This window comes from Salvelinus sp. IW2-2015, linkage group LG13 (assembly GCF_002910315.2).
Source record: "Salvelinus sp. IW2-2015 linkage group LG13, ASM291031v2, whole genome shotgun sequence".
NCBI lineage: Eukaryota > Metazoa > Chordata > Actinopteri > Salmoniformes > Salmonidae > Salvelinus > Salvelinus sp. IW2-2015.
This window is the reverse complement of record NC_036853.1, coordinates 16,148,403-16,164,609: the sequence shown is the minus strand read 5'-3', so window position 1 is coordinate 16,164,609 and position 16,207 is coordinate 16,148,403. Positions and strand designations below refer to the sequence as shown.

General features: G+C 38.8%; 1 protein-coding gene across 1 annotated transcript in view; it reads left to right on the top strand.

Moving 5' to 3' along the window:
- The first annotated feature begins 304 nt into the window (after positions 1–304).
- Positions 305–16,207, top strand: part of LOC111972197 (cytosolic carboxypeptidase 6-like) — a 464,364-nt gene continuing 448,461 nt past the window's right edge. Inside the window, exons 1-2 of the mRNA XM_023999099.1 lie at positions 305–383; positions 1,647–1,769. Coding sequence (XP_023854867.1) covers positions 341–383; positions 1,647–1,769 — 166 coding nt within the window. The 5' untranslated portion in view covers positions 305–340. The remainder of the gene's footprint in view (positions 384–1,646; positions 1,770–16,207) is intronic.

Here is a 16,207-nt window from a genome sequence, read left to right as displayed (position 1 = left end):
TCACCAATCCAAATATCCACCAATCCAAAGAGAGGAATAAGTTTCGGTCATGGCTAGAAGGTATTCAGCTTTTGTCAAATTAAAGTCCGATTTGACTTTTCGTAGCAAGTTAGGATAATTMACGTAGCAGGTTAGGAGAAATAGGTTAAGGTTAGGAAATGGTTAGGGTTCGCTGAAATGCAAAAAATATCAATTTTGGACGTTAATTTGACAAAAACTGAAATTAGTTCTAGCAATGACCTTTACTGTATGTCAAACCAAACCTTCTCCTCCCTTAGCCTCACGCTGCGTTGCTGTGGCAACACTCAGCCAGCGTCATGCGCTGGTGTGTTGTGCAAAAATGGAAAGGAAGATGGAGGAGAACGTGAGAGACGTCGACACTGGTGTGTAAATACAGTAGTGCTTGCTAGATACCTCCACAGTACCCATATGAGAGTGCATAGCAGGTAGCTGCACATTTAGTTAGTGCATGAGTCTGGACTGCTGCATCACTCACCTAGACCGACGCATCATCGTTTGTGAACATCAACATCTAGCTAGCTTGTTAGCTAGCTAACTTTCTAGTTACTGTAGCTAGTTAGCTAACGTTAACGTTCCTAGTTTAGCTACATGAGATACATAATACTAGCTAGTATCATCAATATTAAAATGTTCAGCAAATTGAACTGTTTGCCGTGAACATTCTGCCTGGACGGGTTAGCTACTTGCCATTCAGTTTATGCTGTTTTGCTATGAGTTTAGCTAACAGCTAACTTTAGCTAGCTAGCGCTGGTCCAGGGCGTCGTTCTGCTGTACTCAACGAACGACGTCCAGGACCAGCGTTAGCAAATACTTGTTGTCTGTTGCAGCAACTAGCAGTGGGAGGAAGTAGTGGCTACCTATGTCTATTCCCTTTGTATCTAGCTATGGTAATAGCATGGTAGTGGGTACACATCATTGTACGGATTTTAATTAGTCTACAATTACAATATTTGAGTTCATAGAGTTAACGTTAAATCCTAATCCACATCATGTGTAACATCCATGGCATGGTATTAGCTACCTAGGCTGTACTGTAATTAAATGCAACACTAGCAGTGCGACTTGATTTATAAAGTGAGATTATTATCTATTATTAATGTATTAGCTGCAGTTAAAGGACAGTATGTTCACTTCAAATGGCATAGGCTATTTAACCACCTGCTTTAGCACCTGTCAACAAGCAGGGCCAAGCAATTGTAAGACCTGACTATAGGCCTAGCTGTTTATTGTTGTGAGGTTTAAGCTAGTAACATTCCATTTGTTTACAATAGTGAAATGTCTGAAGTTACCAAAATAAATAATTTATCACACCTTTTTGTTGCTTTGAGGTTTTATTTTGTTCTAATACATGTAGATATATTTCTGCAAGTATACTTCAGTTAAGGCTTTGCCAACAGTATGCCTTATTTACTATGCATAAGGCAGGCATGGTCCAATGGTCCCTTTTTAAACCTCAGCTAGCCACATTCGATGCGTGAAGAAACTTTGTCATATCTACTTCTGATTCAATTTAATATAAGCCTTAATATAATATTTAGCCCATGTGATAACCTAAGAATAGTGGGGTGTTTAATAGAGCTTAGTTCAGATTAAGTGGTTTGACAAGTGATATGTGGTTTTCCTAGGCAGTGAAGCTGGAAGAGAGGAAGCCTTAGTGGGMAATGTGAACAAGCTGATGGTTACTCCAACAGGATACACAGGAGTTTCACGGAAAAGCCACCTTGTCTTTGATGCTTGCTTCGAGAGTGGTAAGTACAAACTGAATGAAGTCTGTCAGAATTTACTACAGTGACATTTGATACATTTGTACTTAATATTTGTAAATATATCCACAGACTAGGTTTATGCTTATTAGGCTAATTTGGAATTGTATTTTACCTAGCTTAATTAGTTATAGGCTATGTAAATCTACTTTGGATCACAAAACAATCCAGTGTTATCAAGCTATTATACAACGKGTGGGTYTAATCCTGAATGTTAAATTGGTTAAAAATGCATTCCAGCCAGTGTCTATTTCACAAGTTAACACCGGCTAAATCTATGATGATATTATTGTCGGTCCCTCAATTTAAAAAAGGCAGTGGGATTTAGGATATAGTAAATCATGTATATAATGTAGGCTATGCTTGCTCATACAAGGCAGGTTGACAGGTTGTTCATTACCAGATACCATATTTCTGGGTATTGGACTACATTTTCAGCTACAATTTTTCCTTGTTTACTAATATACAAGAAGACCCACACAAACACAAAAAGGTMGTTTTTTAGTGCGATCCTCTCTGTCTGATCCTCCTTTACAGATCTCATATACTTTAGTTACAAAATWATTTTTTTCCTTAGATATGTTTCTGTGATTTGAATTGCATCATATCAAAGCAATGAAATTATATTAAATATTGCCTTTATGTTCTCAATTATTAATACAAGCAGAATATTCTATACATCAATTTGATTGTGGCTTTTAATGGTTAATCATATATAAAAAAGGGTAACAAAAAAATTCAAAGGCTCTATGTGAGTCACTGCTCTTTTAGCTTGTCCATCTTCCTGGTTGAAGACTGTAATTAAACAAGTTAATATGTTCCAGAATGCTTTGTAAATGGCCTTTGTTTAGCACTTTTCAACCAAATGAATGACACCGCAATGAAAATAAAGTGCTTTCCCCTGTGACAAGGTCAAGTGGGCAGCAAAGAGAGCGGCTTTGGGCTGGAGTGACAGTGAGTCAGTGGGCCTGTGGAACATTCACAATATCATTCTCTGCTGGGAGATTAGGTTCAGGGTCTTCAACAGATGATACACAGTTTTCATATTCTTGACAGGCAACCAATTTTTGGCTGTGCAAAGATGAGATTTTTAACTTGTGTTTCTATTCTGTTTGGTTCAGCTGTCAGAGGATAGACTTTTTAAGTTGATACATTTTTTTGTTTGTAATTTGGATAGAGTTTGAAACTTCTGAGAAGATTCTCTGTGTTTTTCTCCCAGACGTCAAACTGAGAAAAACAGGCAATTATAGGTTTATAAGACACACTTTTTTAAGGTAAGCTTAAACTACCAAATGGGACTGTCAATCAAATTAAATTCAGATGATAGCGGTATTACTACAATATAATATATATTATTGTCCGTCACACCATCGCACCACATAACAGGTGAGAGGTTTGTCAGTTAAGAGATAAACAAAGAGCTTCTAAGGATCGCGGGAGCCATGAGGATTAAAGGATATGTCTTAAACTGAGTGTTACGCTAGATCCAGAGTTATGAATGAGGATAAAAAATGGCTATGCATGTGGGTTGTCAAGGGGAGTGAATAGAGGAGAGGGTAGATAAACATATGTTTTAGTAGGTTGATATGAATAAATAATCAGGAGACTTTTTATTTTATTTGTACGTTTCCCTATTTTCCCAGATGACATGCTCAGAGGACCTCAGACATTGATTAATGGGCGTTAAGCTCCCAGACGGAGATCAGCTAACATATATGACATTACCCAGATGTCTCTAGGTCTGAAAATTCTCCTGAATGATTTATGGAATTGATATTAATCTATTTCCAGTAAATGCATTACCAAAGTTGGAAACGGAGAGGAATTGATGTTACTGCGCTAATGTTATATTAATGTCCTGTTGCTATTTCAATGAAGCAACACAGCTAGGCTAAATGTTTTTAACCACTTGTAAGCCAACAGGACTGAATTAGTAATTTGTCACATCAGTGGTCATACTGTATGTTGTCTATAGTGTATCTGTCAATCTGTTTTTTTAGGGCTTAGCCCTCACTCTGTAAATAATTGGGGTTTGATTTGTTGGTGGAATTGAGAAACAAGGAGGACTGTTCATAATACATCCATTTGGCATTGCATACCTTGAGTAGCAACACACRTTCAACATCAATGTGTTTACGTTGAAGAAGAATGCCTTTCATATTACCAAGGTGTAAGCTTGTTTCAAACATGTCTGGTGTTTGTCATACTTACTAAGAGGATTCAAGATCAAGATCTATTGTTAATGTAGTGCTTAAATTGTACCTTTAGGCTGTGTTTATACAGGCAGTCTGATTCTGATATTTTGACCATAACTGGTGTTTTGACCAATCAGATCAGATCTTTTGCCAATAACTGGGCAAAAGATCAGAATTAGGCTGTCTGTGTAAATGCAGCCTTAGAGGACATCCATATCTAAACAGTATTACATGGTAAAATAACTAGCATCCRTATTCCATCCAGTCACAGTGATATCTGTGAATGTCTCACATTTCCAATTCATGCATATGTCAGGCCTGTATGATACGACATTGACAGGAAGAAAATTAGAGTACCCTCATAGAGGCTACTGTATGGATCACATGCATATGCCCTCCTCCAAGCTATATTGTAACAGACTTTCATGCCAGTAAAAGTCCATTTTACTCTCCTCAAACATAATGTATTGCCTGAAACATGGGAATTCAAGCACACATTTTTTTTGAATTTATGCAGAGATATCACTCAGTGAGTTTCATGCTGCCAATATTGCTGCTTTTTTGTAGGACAGCTGTCAGCATGTTGCATACATTTTAGAAACTAGAGATTTTAGTATCCCTGGTAATAAATTCTAATTGGTTTATTAAAACAGACTATGGCAATGTAAGCTGTTTACTAAAGGTATAAAACACCTAATTTACATTTAGATGAGAGATTCAGTTTCTTGTCAACCATATGCAGATTAGGTCAGTGGTATATCTTTTCATAGGCATTGCAGCCCACAGGTCTGAGTCACACTAAAATGCTTCAGCAGTCCTCCATTTGCTTTTTAAGATAATACAAGAAAATTACCTCCATTATGCGGACTTTGATAGTACAGAAACATAATGACTATTTCCTCAAGGAGTCATTAAAACCATATTGATGGTCCTGTAGATATAGAGGTATGAGAAACAATATGCACATTCCAGAGACTCCTATATGCTAATTGAGTTTTAATAGTTATAATTATCTCTTTAGCTCCTCAATTTCATTTTTGTTACGGATGTTTATTAATCAATGGGTTTTTATTTAGAGAAAGTAACATATTTGTATCTATCATTACGTGGACCTTTATCATTAGTTATACAATGTTTACATGGAGAAATGAAATGTTTATGTCTCTTTGACAGTTCTTTTCTATCAATGTCAGACAGAAATATGGCATTGTTCTAATGTGAAAGTGTGATTAGTGCTTGAAACAGAATTCTTTACATTGGGAATATTAGTCACCAATCATCAATCATATGTGCTCGCATTTCCATTAGTGTTACAAAGAAGCAGAAATAATCTAACAGTCAAATTAAAAATAAATATTCTATACAGTAAATCATTTTCCAGAAAACAGCCTGTGCATCCATCTGTGCACATTCAGGATTTAGCTAAAACATACTGTAGCCTATATGTTTTTGAAAATCTTTCCTCTATATCAACTAATTCCAACATCTTTGTCGTTCAGCAAACTTTGTATTTTGGTAAACAGATTTTTGGTAAACAGTTATTTCCCCTTGTTTAGTGCACCGGTTTGTTGTAGACCTATTGTAAGTAACTGCTGTTTTTATTAAGTATTATTCCTCTTTCCGTTGGTACAGTCATGTTAGTTGAGGTAATTAGTAATAAGTCAGGTTAAGAGAAAGACAGAGGCAGGGACATTATGATGGTATGCCAGAGTATAGGGTGAAAGTCTGTCACTGGTCTGGAAGAAAAAGTGATTTATCAGGTCTTAACAGATGCTCTGTTCATAGACCTGGATGTGCTAGTGAGTGTTTTTGTATTTGCTATGCAGATAACTTGAGTTCACCACTGTATCCTCTGCTGTAGGAAGCCATTTCCCTTCACACTTCATCAACCGTCTTACCTGCATGCGTCTGCGTTCTCGTTCACCATTTTTATGGAATATCAGGCTGATGCACCCCATCACATTTGGGCTCTGGCCAAATCCTGTGCAGATGGGCAACCTTACTTGCTAGTGTTGTTTTTCCTGCTGAGATAACACTGAATGTAGGAAGGGGCGACAGGGGTTTCCTTCCAGAAGATGTAAAGTTCTGTACCGGAATGTTTATTCATATTTGACATTTTGTGTTTCTAACCATTTGTGATGGAAATGTTTTATCCAAACTTGGAAAGTGAATCTAATTCATGCAAGTTTTACATGACTATAGTGTAACAGATAAAATGTTTATTATTGTRTACCGCTGACTGCTAAATTACATCAAAGAATGACAAAATAAGACCAAATGATTGTGTACAAATAGTTTTTTAAAATGGAAGTTCTGTTCTTTATGATACCGATATCTCTGAAAGGCCTACTAAATCTGTTGAAGTAGTCTAAGAGGAGTAAGTAGCATGATATAACTCGGGACAATCCCAACYTTTTGTTCACAAATATTTTCTTAAGAATAACAAGAGTTGAAATATATATTTATATAGACCAAAGAATCAGCTATTACATCATGTAAAAGAACAACCTCTTAATACATTTTTTTTCTCCATATAATGTACTTAACTGGATCGCTTTTTATATGTATTGTCCAACAAGTTTTTAAACCCTGATTGTTTCATTCTAACATTACATTATTCAAATATGTAATGTAAATCTCCAAACATCTTTTTGTTTAATTTTATGCCACTGTATTATGCTCCAGGGCTAATTTCGTCRGCATTTTGGCATGCTTTTCTAGATTCAGAACATAAAACAAGATTTATAAAGGAAACATGATCCTTTATGTCTAGCACAGCAAATACTTTAATAGTTTAAGCATATATTGCAGAACAATGATCAACATATTTTTTCTGAATATTTACCCCCCAATCTTAAGGGGGTTAGCAACTAGCAACAGAGTTGACAAGCTGTCACGCCCYGACCTTAGAGATCCTTTTTATGTCTCGATTTGGTTTGGTCAGGGTGTGATTTGGGGTGGGTATTCTATGTTCTATTATTTGTATTTMTATGTTTTGGCCGGTTAGGGTTCTCAATCAGGGACAGCTGTCTTTCGTTGTCTCTGATTGAGAACCATACTTAGGTAGCCCTTTTTCCCAACTGTCTTTCTGGGAAGTTGACTTTGTTTTTGGCACATAGCCTTAAGCTTCACGGTTTGTTTTGTATTGTTTGTTTTGTCGGCGTCATTTCTAATAAAAATAAAATGTATGCTCACCACGCTGCACCTTGGTCCACTTCATTCAACAGCCATGACACAAACGGAGTTGAAAACATACTCAAAACAGACATATTCTTGTCTCTAAAAATAAGTTCTGTACCAACATTTGTAAAATATGAAAAATTATTTATTCACATTTCCCCAACAAAAACATAACCATTCTATCAGATCTTTCAGCACTCTGACGGAGTTGACGTTTGACGAAAATCTGACGGAGTTGATGTTTTACGGAGTTGACAAATTGCATGTTTTCCTTCTTTATTCAAGTGTACATAGCAATTTTGTCTAAAACCTAATTAAAATGACTTGATTTCGAATTACGATCTCGTCTCTTTGCTGCAACTCCACAACGAGCTCGGGAGAGGCGAAGGTCGAGTCATGCGCTTCTTAACACCCACCTGCTTAACCCGGAAGCCAGTTGCACCAATGTGTCGGAGGAAACATCATTCAATTGACGACCGAAGTCAGCCTGCAGGCGCCTGGCCAGCCACAAGGAGCCGCTAGAGCCAAGTAAAGCCCCTCCGGCCAAACCCTCCCCTAACCCGGATGACGCTGGGCCAATTGTGCACTGCCCTATGGGACTCCCGGTCACGGCCTGTAGTGACACAGCCTGGGATCGAACCTGGGTCTGTAGCGACGCCTCAAGCACTGCGATGCAGTTCCTTAGACCGCTGCGCCACTCGGGAGGCCCCAAAAGGAAGATATTTGAATGAAAATGAATATCCTATCTTTATAAGGGAGATGGAGTTGACAGGTTATGGTTGTGACCATGGTAATATCAATAATGTTTGTTTGAATCTATAACAATGTTATAACTTTGAGTGGTCTTGTTTCACTACATGTAGTCAGGAGATGAAGAAGGGGTTCTCATGCTATACTGCCCTGCAAAACGCAGTAACAATGTTTTCTGATAAATCTGACTTCAAAGTATTTTTCTGTCTAGACAGACAGCAATTTCTGATACTCCAAGATAAATTCTGATCCACTGGCTTGTTCCTGTGTCAGGAAAGTAAGTACCACATGAATCAGATAATATTGTTGACCAAATGTGTACTTACTGCGTTTTGCCTTTGTAGGGCAGTATAGCTGACCCTGCTMATTTTTTATTAAAGTAGAAGTTTACCTAAAATCAAACATTTTCCAAAGGGATGCCATACATTGTAACTAGTTAGGTGGAGTTTGCCTTCTCCCCCTTTCTCCCTGCCGTCTAGAACTGGAAAGCTGCAAAATTGTGTCACGTGACATGTCTTTTGCACTACTAGCTCTGCTCTGTTGTCAGTCAAAGAGCGATTGAGAAATCTGCAAATTGTGGACTAATTCTTTGTATTATTGAAAGCGTACGGTCGAATTAGCTATTTTTTTAATCAAAAGTACTACCGGTTTTGAGTCAGGAAATGTGTACTTTTCCACCTAAAACTATTGTGATTATTTTATGTGTCCGACTGCAACAACAGAGGAAAAAGGTAACAACTGTGMATGTGCACTCTCGTGGGGGAATCCCTTTACATAAAAACTGCACATAAGGCTCTTATTCACAATCATAGATGCACATTTTTTGGGGTGGGAATCAAACAAGGTAGCCTAGCATTACAGATTAGTTATACAAAGTAAACCACAACCTACAGGGAGGTGGGGGTTACAAATACAAAATAGACCAGACTACAGGCAACCAAATAGGCCTACCCGAGGTGGTTCCTGGGGCCATGTATTTCACACAAGACTATACAGTTGTTAAAAGCATGAAATGTTGTCATGCAAATAAACCATGGCTAGCCAACACATCCGACATAGGAGATTAGGATTATGAAAAAAGCGAGTAGACCCGATCCTAAGTAATTAAAATGCAACAACACCTTTAATTTTGATTCTGTCTATTCTGCAATGTAATATGACACAATTGCTGTATAATACAATGTAAGGTGACACAATTACTGTCTTTCTCCTCAACATATGCTAACCGGTAGAGCSCCTAGGCTACAACACAATGAGATCAATTCGAACTGTAGTGATTAGACTACATACCTCTGCAAGCTTGCTTTGACGCTATCTCATCTCAAAAGTACCTCTGTATTTTGGCACGGCACCAGATCCAGTCCATGGGAATACAGAACATACAGCTGTGTTTTTGAGTTTTCTTTTGTGATTTGTTCCCATCATTTCCGATTGTATGTCTCTTTCACAGTCGTCTTCAATGAAGTGCTTTCTACACACATGTAGATTTGCAAGTTTGGCTGTAGGAGGGTTTACATCGTATTTCCTGTTATTTATTGCTACTAGCCATATTCTGCATCTTTCAACAGTAAAATGTTGTGCCTTTTTCCCTAGATTTATTATATAAAGTGCAGCCAGGGACCGAACACCAGCTTGCTCTTGCTGCCATCGCTTCRGATTTCCACTTTTCAGAACTAACTTTAGGCTACTTGTGATAAGTCTTTCAACTTTTGCGCCAGCTCCTTCTCTCCAAATAAGGGCATACAGTACCTATTCCACATTTATTGTGTTGCAGCCTGAATTTAAAATTGATTAAATATATATTTTTCTTTCACCCGTCTGCACACAATACCCCATAATGACAAAGTGAAAGCATGTTTTTAGAAATGTTTGCAAATTTATTGAAAATAAAATACAGCAATATCTCATTTACGTAAGTATTCACACCCCYGAGTCAATACTTTGTAGAAGCACCTTTGGCAGCAATTACAGATGTAAGTCTTTCTGGGTAAGTCTCTACRAGCTTTCCACCCCTGGATTGTGCAACATTCTTCAAGTTCTGTCAAATGTGTTGTTGATCATTGCTAGACAACCATTTCCAGGTCTTGCCATAGATCTTCAAGTAGATTTAAGATTAAACTGTAACTCGGCCACTCAGGAACATTCACTGTCTTCTTGGTAAGCGACTCCAGTGTAGATTTGGCCTTTTAATGTCCTGCTGAAAGGTGAGTTCATCTCCCATTGTCTGGTAGAAAGAAGTCTGACCAGGTTTTCCTCTAGGATTTTGCCTGTGCATAGCCCCATTCCGTTTATTTTTTATCCTGAAAAACTCCCCAGTCCTTAAAGATTACAAGCATACACATAACATGATGCAGACACCAATATGCGTGAAAATATGGAGGGGTACTCAGTAATGTGTTTTATTGGATTTACTCCAAACATACAGTAACACTTTGTATTCAGGACAAAGAGTTAATTGCTTTGCCACAGTATTACTTAATTGCCTTGTTGCAGGTTAGTATTGTTGAGTAACTGCAGTGTCGTTGATCCATCCTTCTATCACAGCCATTACACTCTGTAACTGTTTTAAAGTCACCATTGGGCTCATGGTTAAATCCCTGAGCGGCAACTGAATTAGGAAGGACGCCAGCATCTTTGTAGTGTCTGGGTGATTTGATACACCATCCAAAGTGTAATTAATAACTGCACCATGCTCAAAGGGATATTCAATGTCAGCTTTTTTTTTTACCCATCTATCAATAGGTGACCTTCTTTGCGAGGCATTGGAAACTTCTCTGGTCTTTGTGGTTGAATCTGTGTTTGAAATTCACTGCTCGACTGGGGGACCTTACAGATAATTGTATGTGTGGGGTACAGAGATGAGGTAGTCATTCAAAAATCATGTCAAACACTATTATTGCACACAGAGTGAGTCCATGCAATTTATTATGTGACTTGTTAAGCAAATATTTACTGCTGAACTTATTTAGGCTGCCATAACAAAGGGGTTGAATACTTATTGAAACAAGACATTTCAGCTTTTACATTTTTATGAATTTGTAAACATTTCTAATAACATAATTCCACTTTGACATTATGGGCTATTGTGTGTAAGCCAGTGACACGAAATCYACATTTAATCTATTTTAAATTCACGCTGTAACACAACAACATGTTGAAAACGTCAGGGGGTGTGAATATATTCTGAAGGCACTGTATACTTATGTTTATTCTTGATGATTAAATTATTTTCAAGGGCAAAAATTGTGTAGTTGTGTATCTGCCAATGACATTATAGAATGTATGGAACCTCTTAAACATTTAATGGATTTGCTCCTTGGATTTTAAATCTTGCAGAGTAACGATAATAGATGAAAAAATATTTTCTCAATCGACGAACAAAATAAAACTATATAAAATGGGCTTATGGGATTCTGCAGAGAGATTACTAATGAGGATAAATAGTATGGAAAATTCCTTCACTGTTCAGTGCTTTCTTTCTGAGCCGTGTACAGAATCTGTCTTGCTTTATCTTCTCTCAGAAGTGTTCATGTTGCAATTGCAGGGCCCATCTACAGGACGAGTGATTACAGTCAGAGCCAAAGCAACATTTTGAGGGGAAAAAACAAAACAGGAACCAAACGAATGCTGGGGGRAAATGCAGTCAATCTTGTCAGAAGATATTTATATACTCCAGAGTACCCATGAATCAAGARTAGGGTCTTATTTGATTAAAGAACAGGGAAACGTTTCAATAATCAGGACAGTCGCATAGCACAAGTGGTTTGGAGAGGCCTGAGCTACAGTGCCACTTCTAATGTCCTGTTGTTGGTTTTATTCCAAGACTAAAAGGTGATTAAAACATAACATAGGGGAAGGCAGTTGGCAAATCGTGTGTTTTTCTGCTGAAATGGAAAAACCGAACATAAAAGGGAAATCTTTAGTTTATAACGATAACAAAGTGCCTACCCCGCCACTGTTTTGGTAAACAGCTAAGGGATGGGGCTGGAGAAAAGTAATCACTCTCAAATTCATGGACAGAGCAAAGGATTCAAGTACTGACCATCCATGCTATCAAAGTTATAGTTTTAGTTTTAACTATGTTTTGAGGCTGTGTAGTATTTGTTTTCAATTACATTTCATTGTTTACAAATGAAAGAGTAAAACAAGCTTATCAAATGGGTTCTGATGGKGTATGACAGTTGAACTAAGCTCATGAGGCATCAGTACATTGTATTCTACAAGAATTAGTGGGTATATAGTGCCTTCAGAAAGTATTCACAACCCTTGACTTTTTCCACATTTTGTTGTGTTACAAAGTGGGATTAAAATGGATTAAATTGTCATTTTTTTGTCAACGATCTACACAAAATACTCTTTAATGTYGAAATTGGATGACAAATTCTAGCATTTCCAAAAAATGTATGGAAAATAAAACACTAATATATTTTGATTCGATAAGTATTCAACCCCCGGAGTCAATACATGTTAGAAAAACCTTTGGCAGAGATTACAGATGTGAGTCTTTCTGGGAAAGTCTTTAGGATCTTTGCACACCTGGATTGTACTCTTAAAAATTATTCAAGCTCTGTAAAGCTCTTGCCAGACAGCCATTTTCAAGACGATTTAAGTCAAAACTGTAACTACGCGACTTAGGTTCATTCAATGTTGTCTTGGTAAACAACTCCGGTGTATATTTGGCCTTGTGTTTTAGGTAAATGTCCTGCTAAAAGGTGAATTTGTCTCCCAGTGTCTGTTGGAAAGCAGACTGAACCAGGTTTTTCTCTAAGAWWTTGCCTGTGCTTAGCTCTATTCTGTTTATTTTCATCCTAATACACTCCCTAGTCCTTGCTAATGACAAGCATACCCCTAACATGATGCAGCCACCACCACGCTTGAAAATATGAAGAGTGGTACTCAGTGATGTGTTGTGTTGGATTTGCCCCAAACATAATGCTTTGTATTCAGGACAAAAAGTACATTTATTTTCCAMWTTTTTTTGCAGTATTACTCTCGTGCCTTATTGCAAACAGGATACATGATTTGGAATATTTATATTCTGTACAGGCATCATTCTTTTCACTCTGTCATTTATGTTAGTATTGTGGAGTAACTACAATGTTTTTGATCCATATTCAGTTATCTACTGCACAGCCATTAAACTCTGTAACTGTTTTAAAATCACCATTGGTCTCATGTTGAAATCCCTGAGTGGTTTCCTTCCTCTCCGGCAATTGAGGTTGGAAGGGCGCCTGTATCTTTGTAGTGACTGGGTGCATTGATACACCATCCAAAGTGTAATTAATAACTGCACCATGCTCAAAGGGATATTCAATGTCTGCTTTTTTTACCCATCTACCAATAGGTGCCCTTCTATGCGAACCATTGGAAAACCTCCCTGATCTTTGTGGTTGAATCTGTGGTTGAAATTCACTACTCGACTGTGGGGTACAGCAATGAGGTAGTCATTTAGCAATCATGGTTAACACTATTATTGCACACAGAGTGGTGAATCCATGTAATTTATGTGACTTGTTAAGCACATTTTTACTCCTGAACTTATTTAGGCTTGCCATAACAAAAGGGTTGAATAATTATTGACTCAAGACATTTCAGCTTTTTGTCAAGGCTCAGGGTAAGATGCAGACAGTTTCGAAGTAACACAAGTTTATTACAAAAACAGGGTGGCAGGCAAACGACAGGTCAAGGGCAGGCAGAGGTCAGTAGTCCAGAGCAGAGTCCGAAAGGTACAGAACGACAGGCAGGCTCAGGATCAAGACAGGCAGAATGGTCATAAAACGGGAAAGCTAGAAAACAGGAACTAGAGACAGACAGAAGCACGGGAAAAAACGCTGGTAGGCTTGATGGAACAAATCGAACTGGCAACAGACACAGAGAACACAGGTATAAGTACATTGGGGATAATGGGGGAGATGGGCGACACCTGGGGTGGAGACAAGCACAAAGACAGGTGAAACAGATTTGGGTGTGGACTTTTCATTTTTAATATACACTGCTCAAAAAAATAAAGGGAACACTTAAACAACACAATGTAACTCCAAGTCAATCACACTTCTGTGAAAATCAAACTGTCCACTTAGGAAGCAACACTGATTGACAATAAATGTCACATGCTGTTGTGCAAATGGAATAGACAAAAGGTGGAAATTATAGGCAATTAGCAAGACACCCCCAATAAAGGAGTGGTTCTGCAGGTGGTGACCACAGACCACTTCTCAGTTCCTATGCTTCCTGGCTTGTTTTGGTCACTTTTGAATGCTGGCGGTGCTTTCACTCTAGTGGTAGCATGAGACGGAGTCTACAACCCACACAAGTGGCTCAGGTAGTGCAGCTCATCCAGGATGGCACATCAATGCGAGCTGTGGCAAGAAGGTTTGCTGTGTCTGTCAGCGTAGTGTCCAGAGCATGGAGGCGCTACCAGGAGACGTGGAGGAGGCCGTAGGAGGGCAACAACCCAGCAGCAGGACCGCTACCTCCGCCTTTGTGCAAGGAGGAGCACTGCCAGAGCCCTGCAAAATGACCTCCAGCAGGCCACAAATGTGCATGTGTCTGCTCAAACGGTCAGAAACAGACTCCATGAGGGTGGTATGAGGGCCCGACGTCCACAGCTGGGGGTTGTGCTTACAGCCCAACACCGTGCAGGACGTTTGGCATTTGCCAGAGAACACCAAGATTGGCAAATTCGCCACTGGCGCCCTGTGCTCTTCACAGATGAAAGCAGGTTCACACTGAGCACATGTGACAGACGTGACAGAGTCTGGAGACGCCGTGGAGAACGTTCTGCTGCCTGCAACATCCTCCAGCATGACCGGTTTGGCGGTGGGTCAGTCATGGTGTGGGGTGGCATTTCTTTGTGGGGCCGCACAGCCCTCCATGTGCTCGCCAGAGGTAGCCTGACTGCCATTAGGTACCGAGATGAGATCCTCAGACCCCTTGTGAGACCATATGCCGACACATGCACATTTGTGGCCTGCTGGAGGTCATTTTGCAGGGCTCTGGCAGTGCTCCTCCTTGCACAAAGGCGGAGGTAGCGGTCCTGCTGCTGGGTTGTTGCCCTCCTACGGCCTCCTCCACGTCTCCTGGTAGCGCCTCCATGCTCTGACACTACGCTGACAGACACAGCAAACCTTCTTGCCACAGCTCGCATTGATGTGCCATCCTGGATGAGCTGCACTACTGAGCCACTTGTGTGGGTTGTAGACTCCGTCTCATGCTACCACTAGAGTGAAAGCACCGCCAGCATCAAAAGTGACCAAAACATCAGCCAGGAAGCATAGGAACTGAGAAGTGGTCTGTGGTCACCACCTGCAGAACCACTCCTTTATTGGGGGTGTCTTGCTAATTGCCTATAATTTCCACCTTTTGTCTATTCCATTTGCACAACAGCATGTGACATTTATTGTCAATCAGTGTTGCTTCCTAAGTGGACAGTTTGATTTTCACAGAAGTGTGATGACTTGGAGTTACATGTGTTGTTTAAGTGTTCCCTTTATTTTTTTGAGCAGTGTATATAAAAAACATAATTCTACTTTGACATTATGGGTTATTGTGTGTAGATCAGTGACACAATCTTAATTTTGTCCATTTTAAATTCATACTGTTACACAACAACATTTCGAAAAAGTTGTGTGAATATTTTCTGAAGGCACTGTGATATAAATAATTGGAAAGTCTAAAAATGTATGTAGGACTCATGATCACTTGATTTGTGATTAGATTGGTACATAAATATAATTTAATTGAGGATATACAGTTGAAGTAGTAAGTTTAAATACACTTAGGTTGGAGTCATTAAAACTCGTCTTTCAACCACTCCACACATTTCTTGTTAACAAACTATAGTTTTGGCAAGTCGGTTAGGACTTTGTGCATGACACATGTAATTTGTTCAAACAATTGTTTACAGACAGATTATTTCACTTATAATTCCCTGTTTCACAATTCCAGTGGGTCAGTAGTTTACATACACTAAGTTGACTGTGCCTTTAAGCAGCTTGGAAAATTCCAGAAAATGATGTCATGGCTTTAGAAGCTTCTGATAGGCTAATTTACATCATTTGAGCCAATTGGAGGTGTACATATGGATGTATTTCAAGGCCTACCTTCAAACTCAGTGCCTCTTCTTCTTTTCCCTCTTTACATCATGGGAAAATCAAAAGAAATAAGCCAGATCTCAGAAAAAAAAATTGTTAGACCTCCACAAGTCTGGTTCATCCTTAGGAGCAATTTCCAAATGCCTGAAGGTACCACGTTCATCTGTACAAACAATAGTATGAAAGTATAAACACCATGGGACCA